This window comes from Globicephala melas, chromosome 16, assembly GCF_963455315.2.
Source record: "Globicephala melas chromosome 16, mGloMel1.2, whole genome shotgun sequence".
Taxonomy (NCBI): domain Eukaryota; kingdom Metazoa; phylum Chordata; class Mammalia; order Artiodactyla; family Delphinidae; genus Globicephala; species Globicephala melas.
The window spans coordinates 15,598,233-15,623,077 of record NC_083329.1 but is presented as its reverse complement, the minus strand read 5'-3'; the positions used below and the strand labels follow the sequence as shown (position 1 = coordinate 15,623,077).

The 24,845-nt window shown below is 43.2% G+C and overlaps 1 protein-coding gene across 9 annotated transcripts in view; it reads right to left on the bottom strand.

Annotated features, from left to right (window-relative positions):
* Positions 1-583: 583 nt before the first annotated feature.
* Positions 584-24,845, bottom strand: part of ABLIM1 (actin binding LIM protein 1) — a 319,098-nt gene continuing 294,836 nt past the window's right edge. For 2 of the 9 annotated variants that reach the window (XM_070043881.1, XM_030839441.2), the window contains 10 exons: positions 19,437-19,484; positions 16,299-16,439; positions 13,545-13,636; positions 12,230-12,341; positions 10,423-10,487; positions 9,723-9,783; positions 8,953-8,960; positions 8,048-8,122; positions 6,914-6,994; positions 584-5,800 (listed from right to left, as the gene is read on the bottom strand). In XM_070043881.1, the coding sequence (XP_069899982.1) occupies positions 5,687-5,800; positions 6,914-6,994; positions 8,048-8,122; positions 8,953-8,960; positions 9,723-9,783; positions 10,423-10,487; positions 12,230-12,341; positions 13,545-13,636; positions 16,299-16,439; positions 19,437-19,484 (797 nt within the window). In that variant the 3' untranslated portion in view covers positions 584-5,686. Of the gene's footprint in view, positions 5,801-6,913; positions 6,995-8,047; positions 8,961-9,722; positions 9,784-10,422; positions 10,488-12,229; positions 12,342-13,544; positions 13,637-16,298; positions 16,446-19,436; positions 19,485-21,187; positions 21,293-24,845 lie in introns of those variants that run through there. The other 7 variants (XM_060286292.2, XM_060286291.1, XM_060286294.2 and 4 more) reach the window with 6 other exon arrangements.

Below are 24,845 nucleotides of genomic sequence, written 5' to 3'. Positions count from 1 at the left end.
AGATGAATGGATAAAGAAGATGTGGTACATTTATACAATGGAATATTACTCAGCCATAAAAAAGAATGAAATAATGCCATTTGCAGCAACATGGATGGACCTAGAGATTATCATACTAAGTGAAGTAAGCCAGACAGTGGAGGTCAAAGATGTTTTGAAAGATGTTTTCCTCCCACTGCATTCTAGTTTCTTAGTAAAATGGCCCAACTCACGGCAGCGGTTCCGAAGCTCCTGTCCTCAAACCTCAAATCCCCAGCCTTGCCTAAGTGATGAGACTGTTGCTGCTCTGTGTCACACACAAAACTGAATACCAGCTAGATCAGCACAGTGCAACAGCTCTATTAAATTGTTTCTTTAGTTCACTTGGTCAATATGGTCTGGGTCACTGGGCAAACAGTTCTGGAATATACCGCTGCTACCTGATGCATTTTCCCCTCTAACCTGCCTTCCTACGTGATAAAAGTGCATTCCCAGGACTTTGATTTTGTTTTTGTCTTTAGAAGTTGGGCTGGCACTTTTTCAAATGGGACAGACCTTGAAAGGGAGCAGGGGAAACCAGAAAGGAAACCCGGTGTGGAGGCAGTTACGCATAAAGCACACACTTTATTCACTGAGTTGTGAGGACAACAGTGAGGCAGGACAGCGGCAGAGGGGCGGCAGGTGTTGATTTCAACAAGAGTGTGGAGCGCGTTGGGTGTCCCAAGCACAGTAACGCAGGCCCAGGGCCATCCCACCTCTGCACACTGGCACGTGGCATTCAGGATGCCGACCGATATCCACTCACTTTCACGGGGGACATGATACATCTTTTAAGCAGCATTTCTTCCAAATATTTGCTTTCTTATTTCTGGAAGGGGAGGGGAGGCAGGAAGAACAGTATGCCTTCCAACACTTGAAAAAAAATTCCATTAAACCCAACTTAAAAAGGAAAGAACTGCAAAAGCTTCGATGCAGGACTGTCAGCAACTCACAGAAACCACACGTTTATCACGGGACAGGTCTGTACATAACACCCCAAAAGAACACCAATCCTGCAGACATTCGTCTTCTCTTCCGTAGGGTAAAGAAACATACACATATACAGTCACTAAGTGGCTCATTGCCTTTCTGAATGTTAGTGGATGCAGTCTTTTCCTCTACCTTTGGCAAACGGGCTCAGAAAGCGACTCATGGCATCGTCACTCTTGGGAGATACTCTTTTGGGAAGAATTTTATTTAATGATAACAATCGCCACTCAATTACACTAAGCATCAGAAAAGATTGGGTTTAATTTTGCTGTGTACACATATATTGTTTAGAAAGTTTTTCAGCTTAAACTGACCACCTCCCCCTTTCCTTTTGAGTTTGCCAGAAATGAAACTTGCCCCAAATGAGAAATACACAGATCCATATGCAAAGCGTGTCAGTCACCATCTCCCCACTACTCCCTAGACAGCAAATAGAAAGACAGTGATTTTTTAAAACGCCGAAGTCAAAGTTTCTCCTTCTTTCATTACAACATAATTGGGTAGTTCCCTTAACACGCATCGCCACTATAAGGTGTCATTACGAACCTCAAGCCTGAAATGATCTCTTTTTCTGGATAGAACGTTCTTCAAAAGGGAGTACTAATGAGTGAGTTTTAGGGCATCCTGACAAACACTTGTTTTATAAAAAGGAAAATGATTTTACAAGCCAGATAAAATCAAGGCTGGCCTCGGAAGTAGATTAAACAGTGACCGGAAATACAGATGAGGTGATTTGTAAAAACTGAGCCTGCTGCAGAGGATGCAGAAGGGCTGATGGCACAGAGTTCATCTTCCTTCCACCATCTTTCCTGACAGTCAGAAAGAGGGCTCTGGGAGCCCACAGCCTGGAGGGTCCCCTGCCCCTTCAACATGCAAGAGAACGCTAACATCAAGTTTGCTTTAGAGAGTGTTTTTAGAAAGACCTACCTAGTCAAAAGTGGTTCATTTGAATTTTTAAACTTGCAAAAGCATAGATATATATACTGTATAATCATCTAAGAAGCAATTCTTTAGAAAAAGGTGTTTGCTTTAAAGTGTAAAGAAATTAGAGGAAAGTTTTAGGAACATTTCTAGCAAGACTTTTCCAAGTGGAGTTGACTGACATCACCAGATGGAGGGGATAGGAGTTGAAAAGAGCATTGTTCCAGCCTCACCTCGGAAGAGGAAACTCAGCTTGGCAACACAGAATGGGAAGTTGGGGAGAACTGGGGAGACTAGAGGACATGACAGATAGAAACTACTTTTTTTTTCCTTTGCACCTTATTCCCCATTGTCTCTAGCTTTTCTGTTCAAGGTTTCAGGGACCAGGCAGTTTATCTTTTGTTATTGAAGGAGTCACAGTAAGAACATTTCATAATGAACCCAAACCAAAATGTAGATACCTAGCGAGCTGGACAGGTTTCCCAACGCTCTTTATATCTCAACATAAATCACACCAGAAGACTAAATGGTATCCTGGCTGTTTTGGAAGCAACTTTAAAGGAAGCACTGACTTTCAGGTCATCATAGAGGCCTCTTCATGCAATCAGCCTATGCTTCAAGAATCACTAGTAAGCCCACTGATCAAAAATGTAGCCCTTTATGTATGCACTAAGGAAGCTTACCATGTGTATACTTCCTGTCCTAGAGTAAGCAATCCTCCTTAATTTGACTGTGTTAACCACTGGAATTTTTTTATGCGGGGCAGCGTTCAAGCAGAGAACACTGATTTCCTGTGCAGTGACCTGGACATTTTCGGGACACGCATGCTGAGCCCAGTTCAACGAAACACATAGGGCGCTGTAGCCCCACTGATTCAGTTTGGCAGTTGGAAGAATCAGGTTGCCCTGTGACCCGCGCCCGTGGCTGGAGCCTTCTGCTGGGGAGTGGGGTTGGGAAGCCCACTCTGCGTTCCCAGTGCCCCCTTCCCTAGAGCACAGCACCGCTCTGCTTGCAGCCAGGAGGCTACTGGCATGTTCTGGCAAGGCATTTTTGCACGGTGTAGTTTAAATTAGCTCATACACTTGATATGGAAAGAAGCTATTTCCCACCCCCGACCCCGCCAAGATGGATGCAAAACTGAATTCAAAAGTTACAAGAAAAGTAAAGTTTCATTAGTGGCGGCAAATTTAGGGCTCAGTTCTTTAACTATCATCGCCATTTTTCTTACACTGACATTTAATCTGCAAGTACGTGGATTATAACTCATTAGCCAATGAAAAAAAAACCTCTCCTCCAGCCGAAACCTCGGCTACGTTTGGCCATCCTTGTTATTGGTCGTGGCAGGGGAACACTGGGACTACACCACGGTCCTCACCCCTCACACTTTGCCAGAGCGAAGCAAGGATTAGGACACACAGGCGTTGTGCCCAGGCTACCCATGCAGGAGAGGTCACAGAAGGTGGGACAGCGGATGTACTGAATGAAGCAAGAGGCAACGGATAGATGAAGGGGCGAAACTGTGGGCTGCAGTCTGCCTTCAGTCCAAGGAGGAGCTGGTCTCCTCACATCTACCTCATCAGAGCCATTTGCTAAATATGTTAGTAGGTCCAACACACACACACACACACACACACGTATTTGTGAGAAGAGTCCTCAAACATTGAATGTCTAGCAAAGGTCAGGCAGGTTTAGATTCCCTTGGGAAACACAGAATACTATAAAGCAATTGCAGTATTCACTACAGCACCCGGCTGCTAGAGCGTGTCACAAGTTAGGTCTGCAGTACAAGATCAGAAAGAATATTCTACTTGCTTTTTACCACTGGTGTCAGCTACTAACTCATTCTAATACTCGGTGCCAGCAGGAAGAATTTCTGAGCTTTTATTATTAGTGGCATATGCAGGTGAATTCAGATGTTTTCTTCTTTGGCTTTAACATAGAGTTTAAATTCTTAAACAGAGCCCCAAAGCATGAGAATAGATGTGACAACCTCCTACATGTGAGTCACGTCCTGTCTGAGTCTCAGCCAGAGGCTTTCAGGAACCATGGTGGGGTCTTAAATGCAAGTTTTGGGGTAATCTTCGGCTCCAATGTGAATGTTGTGTTACTGAGTTTGAGGACTCCGGTGATATGTTCTGCTGTCTACACACAGTCTGATCCTAGGTCTGCGGTCTTCGGTCTGACGCTGACTTGAGCTACATGGAATATGCTGGCTTCTAACCACCAACACCCTTCCACAGGGGACCTGGTGGCAGGGATGCAGTTAGCCTCACTCTTGACCTTTGAGTCATGTGCACCTGTGCAAATGTCCCTGAGGAGCTGCAGCACAGTGGGACAAACATTCGAGCAGGAATGAAATTTAAAAGCACATGCAGACACACCAAACTGCCCTGGGTGAGTGAAAACACATAAACGCACACATGCAAACCAGGAAGTTCACAGACCTAGGCAAGAAAGAAAGCTCAAAAGACCAAATTAAATCATTCTGAGGCAATCTACCTTGGAGTTGCAGAGATTTCAAAGAGAAAAACATGCCTTTCCTTAGCCTACTACTGAAAAGACCTTAAAAAAACCAAAATCAGCCAGGGCTTGATGTGATTTAGAGAATGCCAGATAGAGAGCAGAGGTTGCTGGGTGGGAGAACTTGCATTGAGAGGAGACAGAACTTTTGTTTTTGATCAAGACTGCTGTGGCCTTTGGACAAAACTCACCTAACAGCATACAACTGGGCCAATCTGGAGACAATCCCCCTTTCCTTTCTTTGTAAGAGTGGAGGGCTGCGGGGCTGAGACATCTCCTGTCCTTGGTGCAGAGGAGCACGCTTTCTGAAGTAGAAAAGGGTTTAAGGAGAATTTTCATTCACTCCTTTTTCCTCTCTTTCTCTTAATTCTTTTTTCTTTTTAATAATAGGCTAAGTGGGCTTCCCTGGTGACGCAGTGGTTGAGAGTCCGCCTGCCGATGCAGGGGACACGGGTTCGTGCCCAGGTCCGGGAAGATCCCACATGCTGCGGAACGGCTGGGCCCGTGAGCCATGGCCGCTGAGCCTGCACGTCCGGAGCCTGTGCTCCGCAACGGAAGAGGCCACAACGGTGAGAGGCCCGCGTACCGCAAAAAAAATAATAATAGGCTAAGTAATTTGCCAATCAGGTCCTAGCAAACAGTAGGGGACAAGGAGCCATGTTAAAAATGACTTTGGTGGCTATTGAAACAGAGCTGCCGGGGGCCCCGATTCTGCTTTCCCTCCTGCTGAAGCCCAGGCAGGGCTGCAGGAGGCCAGTGAGGAAAGGGAGGGCAAAGGCTGCTGCCACGTGGATCTATCCCTCGGGCTCTTCCTTCTCAGCCGCGGCGCTACATAATAAATATACTCGTACTTTGGAATTATTACAACTGCTTTTGTCCATGCGGCATCCTAAGGGCACTTGCTGGCTCTTACCCATACAGTCACACTATTATTGAATAACAGTTGAAAGAAAACAAAAGTAGCTCCTGCTGTGCACATAAGGTGATGGAAAAAGGTCACACGTGAACACTACTGTCGAGGGTGGGAACACAGACATTTCTACCCCACTGCTTCTGGGCGAATGTTGCCACGGGCTGGCCCATCATTTGGCTCATGGGTGTTTTAATCAGATTTTCCCTTTTGTTGCTGAGGGACAGTAGTTTGCAAAGTCTCCAATCAAGTTTGGGGCTCACTACAACATCCTATGTGTCACCGCCATGGTCAGTCCTTTTTCTAATTGCTGTCTATGTGTGGTACTCAGAAGAGTTTTGCTTTTTTCTTCATGTCGTTGCGTCTCCAAAGAGGTAACTTGTCAAAATCCTGGATGGACATTCCAAAGATTTCCCGAAACACTTCTGGGGCTAAGTGGCGCTGTGATGGGAGAAGAGAACAGTGGTCAGTCCTGATGGCCACATGGATGACCTTGAGAGTTGCTCTCCAGTTTATAAGTAATTGTTTTGAAGAGCAAAAGGCAGAATGATGGAAGAGGAGTTTATCTCTGAGGCTTCTTAGCAGGCACTGGACCCAGTGGTTCCTTACCTGGCCAGGCCAGGTGAGGCACCCTTCCTACCAAAGAAAAGAGCTGGTGGAGTATTAATGATGATTGTTGATAACATTGAATGGCGATGGGGCACGGTAAGATGAGTCATTATCCTGGAGGTGACTCCACTTCAGGTCCTTGGGACGCTGAGGAGATGCAGGGAAAATGGACCAGAGCAATAAGGAAGCCAGAGAGAGGCTTCCAGAGTGGTCCTTTGGCATCCCTGGGGCTTTTTCCTGGCTCAGCAGTGGGATGTTTGGTCTTCTGAGGAGACCAAGAACTTCAATCTCTTGTCCGCCTAGTAAGGTTCTCTTAGGATAGTGGAGCCTTTATTCTCTGTGCCAGCCTGACCTCACATACAGATGTACTGCTTTTTGTCAGAGAAAATTAATGATTCTTTATGAGATTAGCAGCCAGAGTTTTCCTTAATTAAAACCATTCAGATGGAAAAGTACAAAGATCAGTCTTCCACATCTAAGGAGGCCTTGGGTATGTGTACCCAGCGAACCCTTCGACAAGGAATGTGGAAACAGCCAAGGGAGAAACTTGCCCAGTACACACCTCTTTAGTGAACACTCCCTCCCCAATCTCCACAAACTCAACCCAGGCTCAGAGAAAGATAAGGATTTGGGGGTATCTGAAGAGTGATGGAGACTCCATTCCACATCCCCAGCCATAAATTAGGGCAACGCCAAATCTCCAGAGAAAATGACTAAAATCATACTGCATCTCCTGGGTTGTTCTTCTGAACTTTACCATACATTTTTATGCTCATCTCTTAAATACAAATTTGGGTTTTCCTCCAAGTTAGCTTAGTTTAACCTAGGTTGATCCTTTTTTTCTTTTTGCCTTAACTGGAACATTTCTTAGGGGGAAGTTGTGGAAAATGCACAGGAATATGCAGTTGGGACAAGTTTGTTTGTTTGCTTGTTGTTTTTTTTTACCTCTAGCCTGGTTCTGTCCACGTCTCTTAGGATTTTGCTGCGCCCTCTGTTGGTCACCATCAGCATTTCATATGGAAATATCTGAGAAGCAAAGAAAAACACCTAGAATATTGCTGTCCATGTTTTTATTTTTATTTTTTTTGGCCATGTGGCATCTTAGATCAACTAGGGATCAAACCCGTGCCCCCTGCAGTGGAAGTGCGGAGCCCTAACCACTGGACTGCCAGGGAAATATTCCCACCGCTGTCCATTTTATCAACAAGCAGAAGCTACCTAAAATCTAAGACTCCCAAGATAGAGCTTCTAAGACACTATGGTTAGAGTATTAGAGTGATGGGTGTTCCTCACTCAAGTCTCCAGCAGACAGGAGCAGGTTCCTATACATTCCCAATACCCACAAGTGTCTCATGTGGCACTGTGCCTCTGGAGGGCGCTGCTGAGTAAAAGAATACAACTTACTATGTATTGGGGATGAAGGTAAAAATTGGAAGAGAATTGAAATTAGAGGTTTATGTTTTACAAGGCAGTACACATTTGTAGGGTTAAAAAATCTCGTTCCATGTCCAGCTCATGAATCCAGTCCCAGAAGCAGCGTTTTGGTAGATGACGTATTGAAATAAGCCCCAGTTATAGTCACCAAGGAGCACAGCTCTTGGATACCCTTGGAGTCACAGGATGTTCTGGAGCTGGGGCAACCAATCATCCCAGTTTGCTTGGGACTAAGGAGGATCCCAGGATGCAAGACTTCCGGTGCTAAAACCAGGAAGGTCTTGGGTAAGCTAGGATGTGTTGGTCACCCTATCCGGAGGGCGCTGCAGCTGCTCCACGTGGAGCAGGCTTTGCCATGCTCATGGCAGGGGCCAAGTACACACCGAGGTCACAGGAGAGAAGTGCTGGTACTTCACTGGGAACACACAGCACCAGACCCAGCGAGGGCTTAAACCTGCTGACTCGGTGTGACAAAACCCACAGAGTGGAAAGATGCTTTATGACACACCCTGCCTAATGCACTGGGCTAGAGCCAAGTGGGTCTCAACCCTGAAGATGGTGAAAAAGATACAAAATCAAATCTTTTCAGGGTTATGTGTCAGTTTCATCCCATGTGAGAGGAAAGAGAAAAAGAGCCACACTTGCCTTTGGTTCCAACATGTTAGGCATGGAGACACCCCGGTCCATCCTCATTCCAGGCATGTGGCCATCTGGGAGGGTCTGCAGCAGAAATGCAGGTTTCAGGAGTGGCCCATGGCAGCATGGGGAGCTGAGGGAGAGCTCTGTGGGCTCCTAGACCTCCCTGTTTGGGTCTCAAATCTTCACGGCCATTTTAGAGATGTGTCACCTTAATTACCATGGATTTTTCAAAATGAGCTCCTTGTTAAATAAAAGCAGGGATAGTGGGAATGCTGCTTTTATACTCCAGCTGATGAAAGATTTTGGCTTAATAACTACTGACTAATCCCTGAATGTAGGCTGCACGTGTTAAAGTATATGGTACGTCAAAGAATTGCCAGGTCTATGTTTGTTTGTTTGTTTTAATTCTAATCTTAGCTTTCTTTGCATTTTTCCCCTTTTCTCATTCTCCATTATCATTTTACAAGGTTTAGGTTCCAGGAAAAAAGCAATGGTACCACACCAGCTCTTTCCTATTGGCCAAGACAGGGGTTTCTTTTCATCTGTGACCACACAGAGGAGGGGAGGGCCTCAAGGAGTGAGTGGTTATAACTAAAAGAAAAAGCAACTGTATGTGTGTGGACCCTTGATGCAGGTCCACTTCCACCCCAGAGAGGACTCTCCAAAGGCAGAGCAAGAGGGTCCTCGGACACCTGGTGTGGCTCATGCAGGCCTGCAGGACCAGCTTGACCCGGGCACCAGGCATGCGTGCTGCTCATGGCTCCTCACATCTGTGGACTAAAGATTAGACGGATCAACTAAAGTCAGGGTCTTCTCAACAGAAACCCTTCCCTGGAGCAGCAGAACATGTCTGGATTGTGAAAAGGCTGTTTTGCTGGTGTGGCCAACTTGGGAAAGACAGTGTTCCATACCTGGTAGTCTGGAAAGGAAAGAAAAAGAAAATCTCAGAAGGGCAAGCCCATATTAAAACAGGGAAACATCAACAGAGATTATAACCTATTGCAATTCTCCAAACATCCCCCAACAAGCCATGCTCTCCTGGCTCCGGGTCTCTGCGCACACTGCCTGGCTGCTCCCTGAAGCTGGAAGATGCCCGCTCTGGTTTTAGTTATCAGTTTAAACACCCTTTCTTGTGGAAGCTGACACCCTGAAGGTGTTTCTCCCTTCTCTCTGCATCTCCGAGCGTAGCATTTATCTCACAGAGTTTCTCTCTCTCTGTCTCTGTCACATGCACTTTTTATTAGTTACCTATTTTATACATATTAGTGTATACATGTCAATCCCAATCTCCCAGTTCATCCCAGCCCTGCCCCCCGCTTTCCCCCCTTGGTGTCCATACATTTGTTCTCTACATCTGTGTCTCTGTTTCTGCCTTGCACCCCAGTTCATCTGTAGCCACATGCATTTTGAAGGTAGGCCCCTGTCTTGCTTCACGGTACTTCCAGGGATCTAATTAGTGCTCGGTACATAGTAGGAGCAATGAATTCCCTCCTACAAACTCGCTTCTTGTGGTCTCACATCAGGAGAGACCCTCTGGGATTTTAATACATGCCCTGATGGCTCAGAGGACAGATGTGATCTGACCGTAGGATGTGACACAGCCTGAGCCCAGCTAACATGCCTGTGACAGCACAGCCCCTCTTCCCCTTGGTCAGCCAACACCCGGCCACAGGGGCCTCACCTCGCACTCCCCCGCTGACATCCCCATAGCTGCTGTACTGAGCAAAGTCTGTAGAAACAGGCTGAAATGAAGAAAAACACACCATTAGCAAATCTGCTCCACGGTACTCATTCTGGAGTCAGGCGAAAAGGAAGATGGGATTTACAAAATCCTGAGAATTCCTCCCAAGCCGAATTCCTGGACCCCTATTATTTTTCCTACGTAGTTCTTCTTCTATGAAATACCTGTGTTTTGTGGTATATCCTATGCTACTGCTCAGCAGGTCCTTGGCAAGCAAGTATCTCTTGCTGATAAATAAAAACACATTTTTCCACATCACAGCTACACAGTTACACTTGTTCTATGCTTTGTGGGGAGGGAGGTTGTAACAAACTTTCCTGTATCTTTTTACAGCAGAGCTAATGGCTCCGGTAATTACTTTTTGCTTGACTGTAGAAATATTGGGCACACAATTAATCTAGTCTTCCCATAAGCTTATACAGGCTATTCTTTTATCTAAAGTCAGTTCCTCTTTCTCTCAATAGAAATATCTTATTTTGCCTGTAACTCAAAGTGATTTACCAGGAGAGCAGGGTGATTACAATTTTCATTATATCCAACACTGAGATCATATTGTCAGATGTATTCAGACAATACATCAGCACTTCCACCAGGACTCAAGAGGGAAGAGACTCAGAAACGAGTAACTGAGAAATCTCACCCGGTGAAGCCCGTTTTTCCCATAGCCTGGGAGAGATGAGGTTTTCGATGATAGAGCATGTGAAGCTGAATAAGAGAAAGATAAAAAAAGTAATTGTTAGGAACCCGAAGTCCAATTCTTTCATGAAGTCGGCAGTGTATCTTCTACCCTACAGAATAGAGGATTTAGAAAAAAACAATCCAAATATTGGGCTCAAATGTTCATAAAATGCCACCATGTTTGGGTGATGCAGGGAATGGGTGGGCAGTGAAATTTTCGAGGAGGGATGGGGAAGGAAGAAGTGCTTGGCATCTCTGAATCCTCAACACAATCCTAATAATGATGGTAGTATTTCCATTTTACAGGAGAAGAAATAGGGGCTAATAGAAATGTAAGTATCTTGCCCACGGCTGCTCAGCTTGTAAAGATCTAAGCAATGATCTAAACCCAGGGCTATTGGGATACACAGGCCCAAGCCCCAGTTGGTACGGCAGCAATAACTGATCTGGAGGCCTACACTTACGTTACCAAGATCTACTGGTCAACCACAGGTGGACTCCTGGGAGGCTTGGGATAGGGTATCCCATTGATCAACAGTGTGGACACCTCATAAACTGCTGGGCTTTGGAGGGAGTAGACCTGGGCTTGGGTTTTGGCTCTGCAACTTAACACCTCTGCATCTTCGGGCATCGTATTCCATCTTGTTAAGTCTTCATTTCTTGACCCATGTAGATACAGTGCTGTTTATTTTTATACAACAGAGTTGCAGAATTGGAAGGAACTCTAAAGATTACTAAACTACCTAATCCAAGATTAATGCCAGTGACACATCTATGAGAAGTAGCAGGGCATTCCGGTTAAGGGTGTAGGCTCTGGGGTTATAATACTTGGACTCCTAAACCTTAGTTTTGGTAGTTATCAGCAATGTGACATCGGGTAAGTTACTTAAACTTCCCTTTACTTGTCTCCTGATCTACAAAATGGGGAAGATGATAATACTCATAATACCATCTACTTCATTGGTATGTCGTGAAGATTAAATGAAATAATGTTTAGCAGAAGTGTTTGCAGAGGAAGCACTAAACACATGTTTAAAGGAATCCTCAGGAGAGAAAATTAGGCACTAGTTCACAACATGTGAGAACATATCTTGTGGGTTAAAAGAGAACAGGCTTATGACAAGTATAAGCAGGGGAAAATATACCGAAAGACTATTTCAGCCCAGTATATAAGTAATCTCTTTCAAAAGTATCAACAACAGCACTGTTAGCCCTCAGCTCTTATATTGAATATACTAAAGTCATAATACTTTGAAAAAACTGTTCATGCTCTCTACAGTTAAAAAGCGTTCTGTTCTTGGACTTCCCTGGCGGTCCAGTGGTTAAGACTCTGTGCTTCCACCGCAGGGGGCATGCGTTCAGTCCCTGGTTAGGGAACTAATGGCCCACAGGGCAACCAAATCAAAAAAAAGAACAAAGTTCTAAAAAGCATTCTGTTCTCTGTGAGGATTTTCTTTTTGCCGCTTCCCTCTGAGATGTATGTTCTAGAAGGTAGACCCGGCACAAGGGAACTGACCCCTCTTGGTTCCTGAGATCCTCCAAGGGCTCCCCCTATTTCCAACAGGAAGGAAACATACATTTAAGGAAGAGCCATGGCAGGCTCTTAAGCTAAGTTGACATGACATAGGATTCTTACATTTCCTTTCCTATAGAACACTCTGTAGATTCCACCAGAAACCACCCTGCCTCTCCTGGAACCGTCAAAATAGGCTCCTTGCAGGCAGGTGGCCAGCTCCTGGCTCAGGGAAGGCGGTGGGTCTGCTGCTCACCTGAGTTGATGGAAGAATCATAGCGCCCGGTGGCCAGGGAGGACCTCTCCCGGCTCTCCCTCTCCTTCTCCATCTCTTCTTTCAGTATCAACTGGCCCAGGCCCGAGTTGAGCTATTCACAGAGAAAAGAAAAACGAAAGCGAAGCCCGCAATTACTTTTAGGGAACTGCAGTTTCTTTTTAGGAGATCCTGCAAGAAGTTCCTGACTCTGGAGAGGGCTGAGGCATATTGTCCCAGAGCCTGGTGGCTCCCCAAAAGGTCAGCCAGGTCTTGGACCTTGAACCCACCATAGTCCCTTCAATGTCAAGGCTCTGTTGCCCTAAACCAGGCTCCACATCAGAAGAGTGTTCTCCCTCCTTTGCCCTCCCCCCAAAGCACCAGCAGGTAGACTCAGGAGGGCAATGTGTGAGTATGTACAGATTTTTGATGTGGGAAGGGAAGACTGGGGACAGTAGCCTTTAAAGATAAATTACACTGATTTGTTTAAAAACAGGGGAAAAAATAATGCATGCTCATTGTACAGATTCTAGAAAACCCAGAAGGAAAGAAGAACCCATAATCCACCACTCAGAGACACCACCATTTACATTCTCATCTGCATCTATCCAGTAGTTTTCTACGCACATAATATACAAAACTGGGAACACATAATAAATGTAACTTTGTATCCTTATATAACTAGTATCATGTGCATTCCCCATATGATGAAGTATCTTTGGAAAATGACCCTTACTGGTAGGAGTTGATCATGTCTAGGCTCCCTCAACCCCAGGCCTTCTGGGATGCTGTGGGCCTAGCTAGAGACGGAGTGTACAATGAGGATGTCTTAGTGACAGTCCATTTTATCCCCTCTCTCTTGGCCCAGATATACACACACAAGGTCCTATGAGTCCTGAGGAAAGACTTGGAGAAAGGCTCTTTCCCAAGGGAATCCCTTCAGCAGAGCCTGCGTGAGGGAAGGAAGGTGTTGTACCACCTCGGAGTGCACTCTGGCTTTACCTGGCCTTTCAGCATCCTTTCAACACATGCACCGCACACCCACACACCCCACACAGAGTCTCGCTCTCCTCGAAAAGGCCCAAACATTCCGTGTCTCTCTGACCTCCAGGTCACCTCTTCCAGAACCCGCTAAGTATCTGCCTTATTACAGTCACTAGATGCCCATCTTGTCTCTCCTACTGGACCGTAAGCCCCTGAGGGCTGGGAGTGCCCCCTGCTAATCTTGGTGGCTCGCCCATAGCAATCATTCAGTAACATGGATCGACAGAAGACAGAACCGAAGTGAAGGCTGCAGCAAAGTAGTTTAAGGACAAACCTTCATTAATTGCTCCTCTTGTAGCTGCCGGCGTCTCAGCAGTTCCTCGTCGTCTTCCTCTCTGCCACTAGATCTGCGTCTCATGTCAGCTCCTAAGTCCACAGCAAAGACAACCTCTCACGTTAGCCCCACAGCAAGGGGAGCTCAAGGGACTAGTCTACCTGTGCTCAACGTGTCAGGCGGGCAGAGTCAGCAGTGGTCTTCAACATTCGTGAACAACACATGGGAAAAAAGAGCCTGCCACCAGTTCAGCTGGTTTCTTGAGACAACAGGGCCCCATTCGACAAGCCAGTCCAAAAATGTGATTCAGTAAGGCATGCCTCCCAACAATCTGATCTGCTCAATTAGAACTTGGTTTGCCATTACGATTGGGTCTAAGTCATCCCACTGGCCACTTGTCAGAGCTTCCATAGTAGGTGGGAGGGGCATCTACGGTTATTATTTTCATGTCCCTGAGGTCATTGTTCAAATAGAGAGGAAGCCAGATTCATCTAGATACCATCAAATAGGTAAAACAGTCTCTTGTGATGAATTTAAAAATCTTGTTTTCTTTTTCTGAATATTTAGGTTTGTCACCATACCATCACCCTGTCTTCTACCTCCAATAAATTCATTAAGAAGCATGCTTCAGTGGTTAAGACTCCACGCTCCCAATGCAGGGGGCCCAGGTTCGATCCCTGGTCAGGGAACTAGATCCCACATACATGCCACAACTAAGAGTTTGCATGCCACAACTAAGGAGCCCGTGCGTCACAACTAAGGAGGCAGCAAGCCACAATTAAGAAGCTCTCAAGCCACAACTAAAGAGCCCACCTGCTGCAACTAAGACCCAGTGCAACCAAATAAATAAATATTTTTTAAAAAAAAGAAAAAAGAAGCATGCTTTATTTTTCTTTGAAGAGATGGGTCTCTAATGTTTCCTTGCTCTTAATCTTTCAGAAAATGGTCACAAAAGGGTTTTATACTAATGGGCCAATAAAAAGGGTTAATGCAGCTAAAAAGTTACTTATTTCAGTATAATAGAGCAGATCACGTACAATTTTTAAGCTTCCTGGAAAAGGGGAGATGGAGGGGAAAGGAGGAATCTGTCTGGATGTCTGGAAAATTAAGATAATTATCGCTTTTCCTAAGTGGCTTGGACTAATTTAGCTGTGGGAAGAGATAGGAAAGCCTGCTAATCTAATCAAAATAAACTCTAACTAATACCTTCAGGGTTTGATCAGTTGGATTAATGGACCAGAAGCTTTCTTCATTTTGGAACCCCGAACTATTTAGTGATGACAGTTGGTAACAACAAAATGTTAATTCTCCCCCAAAGTTTAGCTGTTTAATGTCCCTGCTATGCAACACGACTGAACTAGGAACCTCAGCGGCCCCAAGAACTGCCTGAAGGATGTGGACCAGCAGAAAAAAAAAGCTGACGACTGAGTCTTAGTTTCTAAAATCATGAATATCAACGTGAATTTTCTCTCTTTAATCTACACGAACAAAAATGAATAGACATAAGTTTTCAAGAACTAGATACATCTTAAGTCAACATAACGTATAGAATACTTGTGAATAAGGAACCCAGGAGGTATAATAGATTTTTCCTTCAACTATTTCTATAGATATCAATTGCTTTAAAATCCACTTCTATTGCCTGTAAAAGTTATTCCAAAAATAACTTGGCAAAAAATAGCAGGATGAAGAAAATTTGGGAATTTTGGAAAATTGAAGGCCTTTTAGGTTGTCAACAGAAATGTGATAAGATAGTCATATCTTTGTAAAGCTGACTCACTAAATTTTCAGTGCTACCTTCTGAGTTTGCTAATACCATTTTTTAGGGCCAAGTGATTTCACTAATGACAAAGCAGTAAACACACAGACAGTTCTAAAGCATAAATGTGTGGTTCAAAGCAAAGAATGAAACAGCTCCAATGTGACATTTTAGCACAGAAGTCATGGAAATGACAGATGTGAAATCATGTAGCTTTACATGAGTAATATTCCAGAACACCTGCTACTCTGTAACAGCCCTTCTTAGTAATGCAGAACGTGATCAGGCAAGAAAAATGAAAGAGCTTCAGTGTTAAGATTGGTTGTTAAGAAAATCGTAATTACAACCCAGAAATCATCTAAAACAAACTTAATTCAAAGAAGTCACACTTCTGTGGACACTCAGTAAATCCACCCACTATGCTCTAACTATATAGAATGAAGTTCTAGGTAGGAGGCTTTGATTCAACTATGTTCAAAAGAGTTACTGGGGCTTCCCTGGTGGTGCAGTGGTTGGGAGTCCGCCTGCCGATGCGGGGGACATGGGTTCGTGCCCTGGTCTGGGAGGATCCCACGTGCCGCGGAGCGGCTGGGCCCGTGAGCCATGGCCGCTGGGCCTGCGCGTCCGGAGCCTGTGCTCCGCAACGGGAGAGGCTGCAACGGTGAGAGGCCCGCGTACCACAAAAAAAAAAAAAAAAAAAAAAAAAAAAGTTACTGACTTTACAATAATAACTGAGAGTCCACGCAAAACACCCGTTTTAGACCAGTTCTGCACCTCACTGGGCTTGGTTAGCACAAGGCTCTGGTGGTTGGGTTTTTGAAGCATTCTGCACACATGTTAACACTACCTTAGTTCTTTTCACTGTTCTAACTCTTGGTCATACTTTTCTTAAAAAGTCTTTACACTAGGACACATGTCCTTGCATACTTTTAAGCACTGCATCTTGAGATCTCCTAGCAATCTGTCCGTGTGGCTTAGCTGCTACCGTTGCATACCTATGGCGGCAAGTGAGGGGGGACCAGGCCAGTGGTCCGTCTCAATCTTTGGTATCTCGCTGGGGTCTGGAGCCTGGGCTGCTGGGAACTTGGAAAACTTGATGATGTCTTCTGAAGACTTGCTCTGGGCTGCCAAGGCAGCTGCATCTGGATGGGAATCAGGGGCAGCTTAGCTAGCGGTCTGTAAGGTCATGGCAGTATACAATCCTCTTACATAGTTTTCTCGTGCTCTGGCAAAAAGTGTGAACTCCAGAGAGCTGTTTATCACCGTTATCCATCACCCGTCACTAACAGTTCCTAGTGACAACTCGACTCATCCTCCTTACGTTCTGCCGGAAGCAAAGCTTCATTCTACATCTGAAAAATCTTGTTCCAGAGCTGTGCTGTCCAATACTAGCTCGAGCCACACGTGGCTATTCACGTTTAAATGAACACAATTAAATAAAACAAACGATTAATAAAACTAAAATTCAGTTCCTCAGTGGCACTAGCCACATTTTATGTGATCCATACCTACACGTGATTAGCGGCTACTGTATTGGACAGTATAGTTATAGAACATTTCCATCATCCCGGAAAGTTCCACTGGACAATTCTAGAGCAATTAGAAATTTGAATCTAGTTAATTTGAAATTAAAGAGGTTAGTGAAAAGCATGACATTGTCACTTGACTGTAGGTGTTAATCGTAGGAGAGTTGGTTGGCTTTGAATTTTTGTGGCTTCTCAGCCACAAAAATATTGGTCCGGTTCATTTCAATCCTTGCCTATTGTATATGTGTCCTTGATTCCTAGGTGAAGTGGCAGCGGGAGAATCCACTGTCAGCTTGCAGGAATTTAGCCTTGAGACTTGGGTTTGCCATACCCACTCGCTGTTTTGTTCAAGGGGCTGCATATACAAATGAGTCATCCAGCTTTAAAACCACAAAAGCCAGAATAGGAGCAGCATGAGTTCGCAGAGTTCTTAATGGCTGTGCTGATAGGTGGAGTCATTGGCTTAGAGCCCCAGATGGAATCACAGAAGTGGAGCAAAACAAACCAGGTTAAATGGTCAGTCCCTGATTCTGGCTAATTCTGCAAGCTGTCCTGGGATGTTACTAAACATTCCACAATATATTTATAATGCTATAAATAAAATTTGCCCCCCTCCCTGGGCTCACAGATTTTTAAATCTGGAAGTAACTTTTTGAATTTTCATCTCCAATTCCACATTTTTTAAGTAACTTTCTGGGTCTCAATTTGCTTAAGTAACTTGACTGAGGTCGCCCTACATAATAATAAGGGATAAATTCTCAGCCAGGCATGGAACAGTATTTTTCCTGAATTTCTAACCTCATGAGTATAAAAGATAAAATCAGCTTGGAAAACACTGCACACTATATCCTCTTCTTAAAGAAGGACTATATGTGTTAGCATATTAAAGACTAAGAAGTGTACTTTATTTAAGTCTAGCATTTTCCAAATGCACAGGGCATAGACACCAGTTTTTGGTATGACATCTATTTCTATCACAGAGAATTGCTCTTTCGCAGAATGTCCTTTGGGATGTACCGCTCTGGTTGTGCTACTCTTAATTACAAGAGACTGAAAGAAAGTAAAGAGTAAAGTCAATTTCACAAAAAGAAGCAAACTAATCCCTTCCAAATAAATAACCTAACATTATCCTATCTTTTTAAATCTTAAGTATTTGATTATTTTTATTTGGAGAGGCAGGGTCTTAGAGATTTTAGTATTTTAAAAAAAGTCTCTATAAACTGATAAATCAAACTGGGAATCTTATTCTTAAATTAAAAAATATATATATTTTTAAAGCCAGACTTCAAACAGTACTTACGCATTAGAATTGGTGAAGTCAGTAAACATTCACATGTTAATGAGTGGGTGAGAAGACATTAAACCATAAAAAAAGCAAACAAAAACAAGGTTAAGAAACTTAAAAAAGCAAGCACATGGTGTAAACTCAAAAAAAAAAAAACACAGATAAAAAAAATCATAGTTCTAGAACCATTGCAATACATACATTCTTTTTCCCCTAGAATGTTGGCCTGAAATTTTTTTCCTTTTTGCATTTTCAACTCTATTTGCTTTTCATGTCATCCTAAGCCTTTAGGACTCATTAATGTCAACTGGATTCTAAAGGCAGCCTTCAAATTTCCAGGCACAATTTGTGTATAATTTTCTGAAATCACCTGGAGACCAGGCTTGGCTTTCTACCCATTCACAAAGATTTACAGCAGCTGAATCTATAGAGACCTAATAATGTTGGAGGGAAATGTGATTTACAAAGAGTAATATGATTTCCTGGGTTTAAAAATTCTATATTCCCAGAAAAGGAAAACACAATTATAAATCCACATCAGTGGTTCTTAGCTTGCAGGAATTTCAGAGACAAGCTGGCCTAATGTACTGGTTTTTGCAGATGAGAAAACTGAGGGACAGAGGTTACGTTTCTGATATCACAGAACCGTTTAGGTGAAGAGCTGGGATCAAGGCTAGGGCCTCTGTCTCAGCATGAGTCCCATCCCCTCTACTACAGGGTGCAGACATCTGCATGCTCCATCAGAAACTGGGGAACTGGACAGTCAGGCTGATGGAAGCTTGGTCAAGTTAATGTTTTCTTGGCCACACAGCTTGCGGTATCTTAGTTCCCTGACCAGAGATCGCACCTGTGCTCCCTGCAATGGAAGCAGAGAGTCCTAACCACTGGAACGCCAGGGAATTCCCTTGGTCAAATTAATTTTTAGGTAGCTAGCCTTCACTAGTTTTAATTAGTTAAACTAATTGCAAGCTCATCAAAATTATCAGAGAGGTTGGTTAAATTATTTGATGGCCCCCCCAAAACAGTCTTGTTAGGGAGTTTGTGAATTACTGTGTGACCGTACCTTTCCTTCTCTATGAGTGTAATGATACATGGTTTGATGGGCTCAGAAATAAGCTAGGAGTTTCCTAATCAAGCTAAGTGTTCTCTATCTAGGAAAACCGACTTCACAATATTTGCATCATAGGAGACCACAAAGGCATAATACACTGGACGCCCCAGTTTGATTCTCAAAAGCAGCAGCAGGTAAGCCTTTCAGAGGACAGTGAAGAGTTCAGCTGACGTTGCTACTTAAAAGCTACGCGGAGGAAAGCGGGTTTTACCATGCTGTTTGTAGATGGGTGGTTTTCGGTAAATGTTGATCCCTTGATCTGTGGAAATGAAAAGCAAAGGTGTGTGATTACGGGGAGGCATCCACCGATGGGAAAAACAGATCAACCAAGAGGCAAACCAAACTGAAGATTCTCCAACAAAAATAACCCAGAAGGTTAACTTTTGTATTACAAAGATTGAGGTTACTGGAAGAAGAAATTACAGGAATGAGTGAATTACTATAGACATGTGACATGGAATCCTTTGTAATACATCTTAGGATATAGAGAGATGTCATTCACTCATGAGCCATTTATTTCAAATATACACTTCACTAAAAGTGGGGTTAAAACAGGAAGAAATGCAAGCAGTGCAGATACTGTGATGGTGAGGAAGACGTAACCAGTTTGGGGAAGATCCCCAAATTGCTACTGTCTCGAAATTGAGCTGCCAGTAGAGACCAGTGGCTCAATTTACTTTTCAACTAATGAGTGGAACAGTGGAAAGCGATGTAGTGAAAATTAAGAGTATATTTTTGTAAAACATAGAAACAATTTTTAGGTGCGAGGCTAGTCTGATGTATTGACAGGATGTTTGACAAAATCCTAGTTTGTATAGGCCAAATTTTACAAAAGAAAGGAAGAGTAAGGAGATGCCAAATACTATTCATATATTTATATAGAACCCCATTTGATTATGCAACCATTAAACTTTGACTGCAAATACTCAGTAGGTTTCAAAAGGTTTCCCCAGAATCTTGGGCACTGGATCCTGGTTGGGCATTCTTTATGAAAAAAGTTGCAAACATACAACACTGATTTTCAAGGTTCGATGAAACTTCATTTATATGTATTTTTTAAAGGCAGTGCTATCTCAGTGGTATGAAGCCCATTGAACTTTCCTCTGTTCAAACTTCTAGGTAAGTTTGGAATGCAAAAGAGAAAAACTACTACAGATTCCAAATATGTATGCTAACATTAACATAATGGGTAATTTATTAAACCACTTTCAGTAGCTAAAAGAAGCAAAACAATGTACTTCTGACGGAAAAATAATATCATGACTTCTGACGGCCAATCTTGCCTTCACAAAGATTGTGAGCTGACCCTAAATATTAAGATACTGATGGGTTCTGATTTTTCCAGTTCCTGATGGCAAATTACTATTTGTACCATGACAGCAAAGCTTATAGCACCAAGCCTAAATTGCAAGATGTCTCTGTGGGCTATGGAGGTGGTTAGTTAATTACACACTGCAGAAAGACCCTCCAAATGACCCAATTTTTCAGCTCCCTGAAAAGTCCATAGAAAGAATCTCCACACTGGAGACAAACAGATAAAATAAAAGTACTCTCAAGAACACTGTGGTTCAGTCTTTAGGCTGAGAAGGTAACTAGATTGCCATTGTGTTAGACAATGACACTAAACCACAGAGTGGTATCTCAGAAGGTACTAACATAAGGGTAAAATTAAAATTTTTGTCAAAACAAGACAAAACGAAGCAACTCAACCCTTATTCCTTCACCCTCTGCCTCCCATCCCCCTTCAAAAATTTTAGAGAAAATGTAAACCTTCAATACAATCCTGGCATCTCCCATACAAAGCTTTTGAAAGGCCCTCTAGGTCAGGTCCTGCAATTTAGGGTTTGTCGGCTGTGAGCATCTCAGTTAAAAGAGCATGAGAAATGGAGACGAGACAGAGGCGACAAGGCTACATTCTGCACGGTGACAGGACACCAAGACACAGACCATGTCAGCTCCTACCTGGAACATGGAAATGTTTAGGGGCCTGAGCGTAAGTTGGAGTGAGAGGGCGGCTGTCTGGCCGATAAGGGAGAGGGGAGTTCCGGCCGCTGGATGGCTCATTGCCTCCAATGAGAAGAATGGAGAAAACAAAATGAGAGAAGGGAGAGCAAGAAAGAAAACAAAGCTAGCATAATAAAAATTCAAAATGAACAAACCGGAAGGAGGTACATCAAAAAGGAGAAACCAAAGAAACAAACTCAGTTCATCAACTTGGCTCACAAAGGTGACTGGTATAAGGTTGAATTTTCCAAAAGAGAGATTTGAGTTCAAGTGGAACTAGGTTAAAAGCAGTGAGCGGTAAGATGCATCATTCCAATGGCATGCGGTTGAAGGCTGTGAGCTGGCAGCAAACTGATTAGATGGAAAGTACATTAAGAAGAATGGAAAGTCACTTGCTAATGATTCAGGGTCAGTCGTCAGATGGTTTACAACCCAAGCATGTAAAGGGGTGGGATATGCAAACCCAAAAACAATCACTTCCAGGCACAATGGCAGAGGCTGGCAATCAGAATCTATTTCTCTGAATGGGAGGCTGAGTCTGGGAACCTGTGTGGTCCTTCCTCTGAGCAACACAAAGTGCCTTCATTGCAGCCTATGTTTCTGTTGCTTCACTTTGAAATACACACAGTAGTCAGACCCCTTTCTTCCAGGTACTTTGGGACCACTTATACTTCTCTCTACCTTTCTCTTAAAAGAGGCTCTACCCAGTCTAAAAATTCCATCAGTGAGACATTTACTGAGCATCTACTATGGCTGGGCAGTGAGCTTCGATTGAAGCTAAGTAGGTGAATGAGATGTGGTGCCTGGCTGCAAGGGGCCTCATCAGGGTCTACCTAAGGAGACAGACTTATAAGCGACAAGTACACGTAATACCACATAAGTGCTTACTCGGGGGTATGCGAAAAATTCTATGGCACTCATATGAAGGTACCATTGATTTTTCATAAAGGCTACAGAAAGATGCTAGAATTGAGTTGGTCATTGAAGAGTAAGCTCACCAGGTGGATGGGTGGCTGCAGGGGTGAGAAGGTCCAGATTCTAGGGAGCTGGAACATCACGGGGAAGGAAGGGCCACGGTGTGTGGGAGCAACAGGACGGGCCTCTGTGGCTGGGCAGCACGGCGTTCTTGGAGGTGGGAGTGGGGAAGAGCCTGCAACGCGCTGCTGGGCTTGGCTGCAAAAGCCTTGAGGACCCCCCCCATAGCCACCATCATTCCCTCGGATAAGAACTGCAGGGTGAATTGAGACTTGTGCAAAATCGGAAAGAGATCAGCTCTTACCCTACTGTCCTCCTTCCCCACGACTGAGCGAACATCCGTGCAAGAATACACCAGAAGATATAGGACTATCAAAAGTTAATGAATTAGTAAGGTAATTACTTTTATGATTGAGTTGTAAGGGTTCTTTACATATTCTGGATAACAAGTTTCTTATCAGACATATGATTTGCAAATATTTTCTCCCACTTTGTGGTTGTCTTTTACTTTCTTGATAGTGTCCTTTGAAGCACAGAAGTTTTAAATTTTGATTAAGTCTAATATATCTATCAGTTAAGGCTAACAATTTTAAATAAATCACAGATCTTCAGAAAATAGAGGAGTCAATTTTTTTTTTTACTGTCGTAAATTTTTTTTTTTAATTGAGATATAACTGACATATAACATTATATTAGTTTTAGGTGTACAAGGGCCAATTTCTTCAAGTAAATCAAACTGTTCTAAATCTGGCCAGTAATGCATGAAAGATGTCAATTGCTGGAGTCTCAAAATAACACGTTCAATAGGGTTTTAATTTTTTGATATGTATAGTTTTAGATAACCAGAGCACAGACCTGTACCAAATGGGCAGTAAGATATTCTGAATATGAGATCTGAATTTGTTCCTGTCTCAGATTTCGAGTCCAGGTTTTTGGTTATCATGTTCTAAAACTTTTGTCCTTTTTTCTTTTTTTGTTTCAAGAGTCAGTTTAGCATCTGGCTCCCAATATATCATAATGCTGACTTTACTAGAGTGAGATATTAGCTCCTAAAAATTATGAAGCTTCACCGACAGCCACTGATCTATTAAAGAGCTCATTTAAAGAGAAAGTGACATCATTTCCTATCACTCTCCTAAAGAGAAATAACCAGCTCATGTCTGAAAAAATTAATATAAAAAACGCAGGTAGAGGCAAGCAGGGGGAGGAAGAATACAGTTTACGTTTAGAAGAAAATCCTGCTTTAACCCTAAGGCTGAATCAGAACTAGATCTCATTTACCTCTGTGTGTTCAACACAGTGCCTGGCCACGACTAAGGGCTTAATAAATGTCTGTGAATGAATGACTGAAGTAGGCCAACTAATTAATTCTACAGCAATGAATGACCTAATTTAGTGAGCACCACTGCAGGATCAACCATCATCTTTCTCTTAATTATAGGCAGCCGGATGCTAGGACACAGCAATGGGATCACAATAGTACCTTTTTTCTTTTTTTTTTTAAATAGCTTTCCCTAGAGTTGATCCTTAATAACCCCAATTTAATTGTTTCACTTCAGAAGAATTCTTTACTCCTACAAACATTAGAAATTATTCACAAGAGTAATCCATAATTAAAAAACAGAATAATTCTTGTGGGCTATTCTCAAAGGAAGTTCTAGAGAGACTCAACTTTCTTGCTTTATTTGAGGTTTTTTTCTGAAGACCTTGCCTATCTTGAACACTGGTGCTACTGCTTTGAAACCATACTGCTCCCTGCCCTTAATCCTGCACCTCTAACCTTCCTGTACTTGTAGAACATCAGATTTTCGGGGGAGAGAAATGTTCTCACAGGTTTTGTTTATAATATCCAATCAGATGAAACTCCATTAAATTTGTTCTGATAGTTACTAGCCAGGGTCACGCACACACAAAAATAGCTGCATATATGGGACATCAAGGTTTAAGGTCATTAGAATTAGCATTTGCCCAAGTATTCTATCATTAAGATGCTCTGCTGCCCAGTGGCAGTAGAAACCCATCACTTCCATGGTCGACGGCTCTCAAAGGCTATGGAATGACTGTCTGACTTCCCAAAGGGTGAATTCTGGCTGAATGCTGTCTCCAGTTGGGCAGAGTTTTTTACTTAGCAGCATATCTTCGGCAACCACTGACCTTTCTAGTGGCTAGAAAAAACGCTAGTATGTTCAAGTCTTTGTAAGTAGATTTAACTCTATAATCATTTAAAATCTCCCACGAGACATTTGAAAACACTAGGTAAACAGCTACTCAGCAACACACCCATCTAAGTGATCCTGCATAGTATGATTTCCACACATCACAACGGCTCGTTGGGGAAAAGGTCTCAGGGTACATAATGTTGCTAGGTACCAAATTCTTAGTCCTTGAAATGCGAAAGGCATCAAAAATTTTGGCATTAACAAAAAAATTCTCAAGATGAGGACTTTTCTAAGTTAAACACCCTTTCTTTAAGTGATAAAACGTTTCACTCTATCCTGGATGGAAATGACTGAGGAAGGCCCTAAAAGGTTATTTTCGTGCTTAGTTCATTACTCAGGCAAAGTGATGTATAAGCCATCAGATGAAATATCATATACGGAAGGTACCATCGTCATCATCATCATCTATCAGCCTGGTGTTG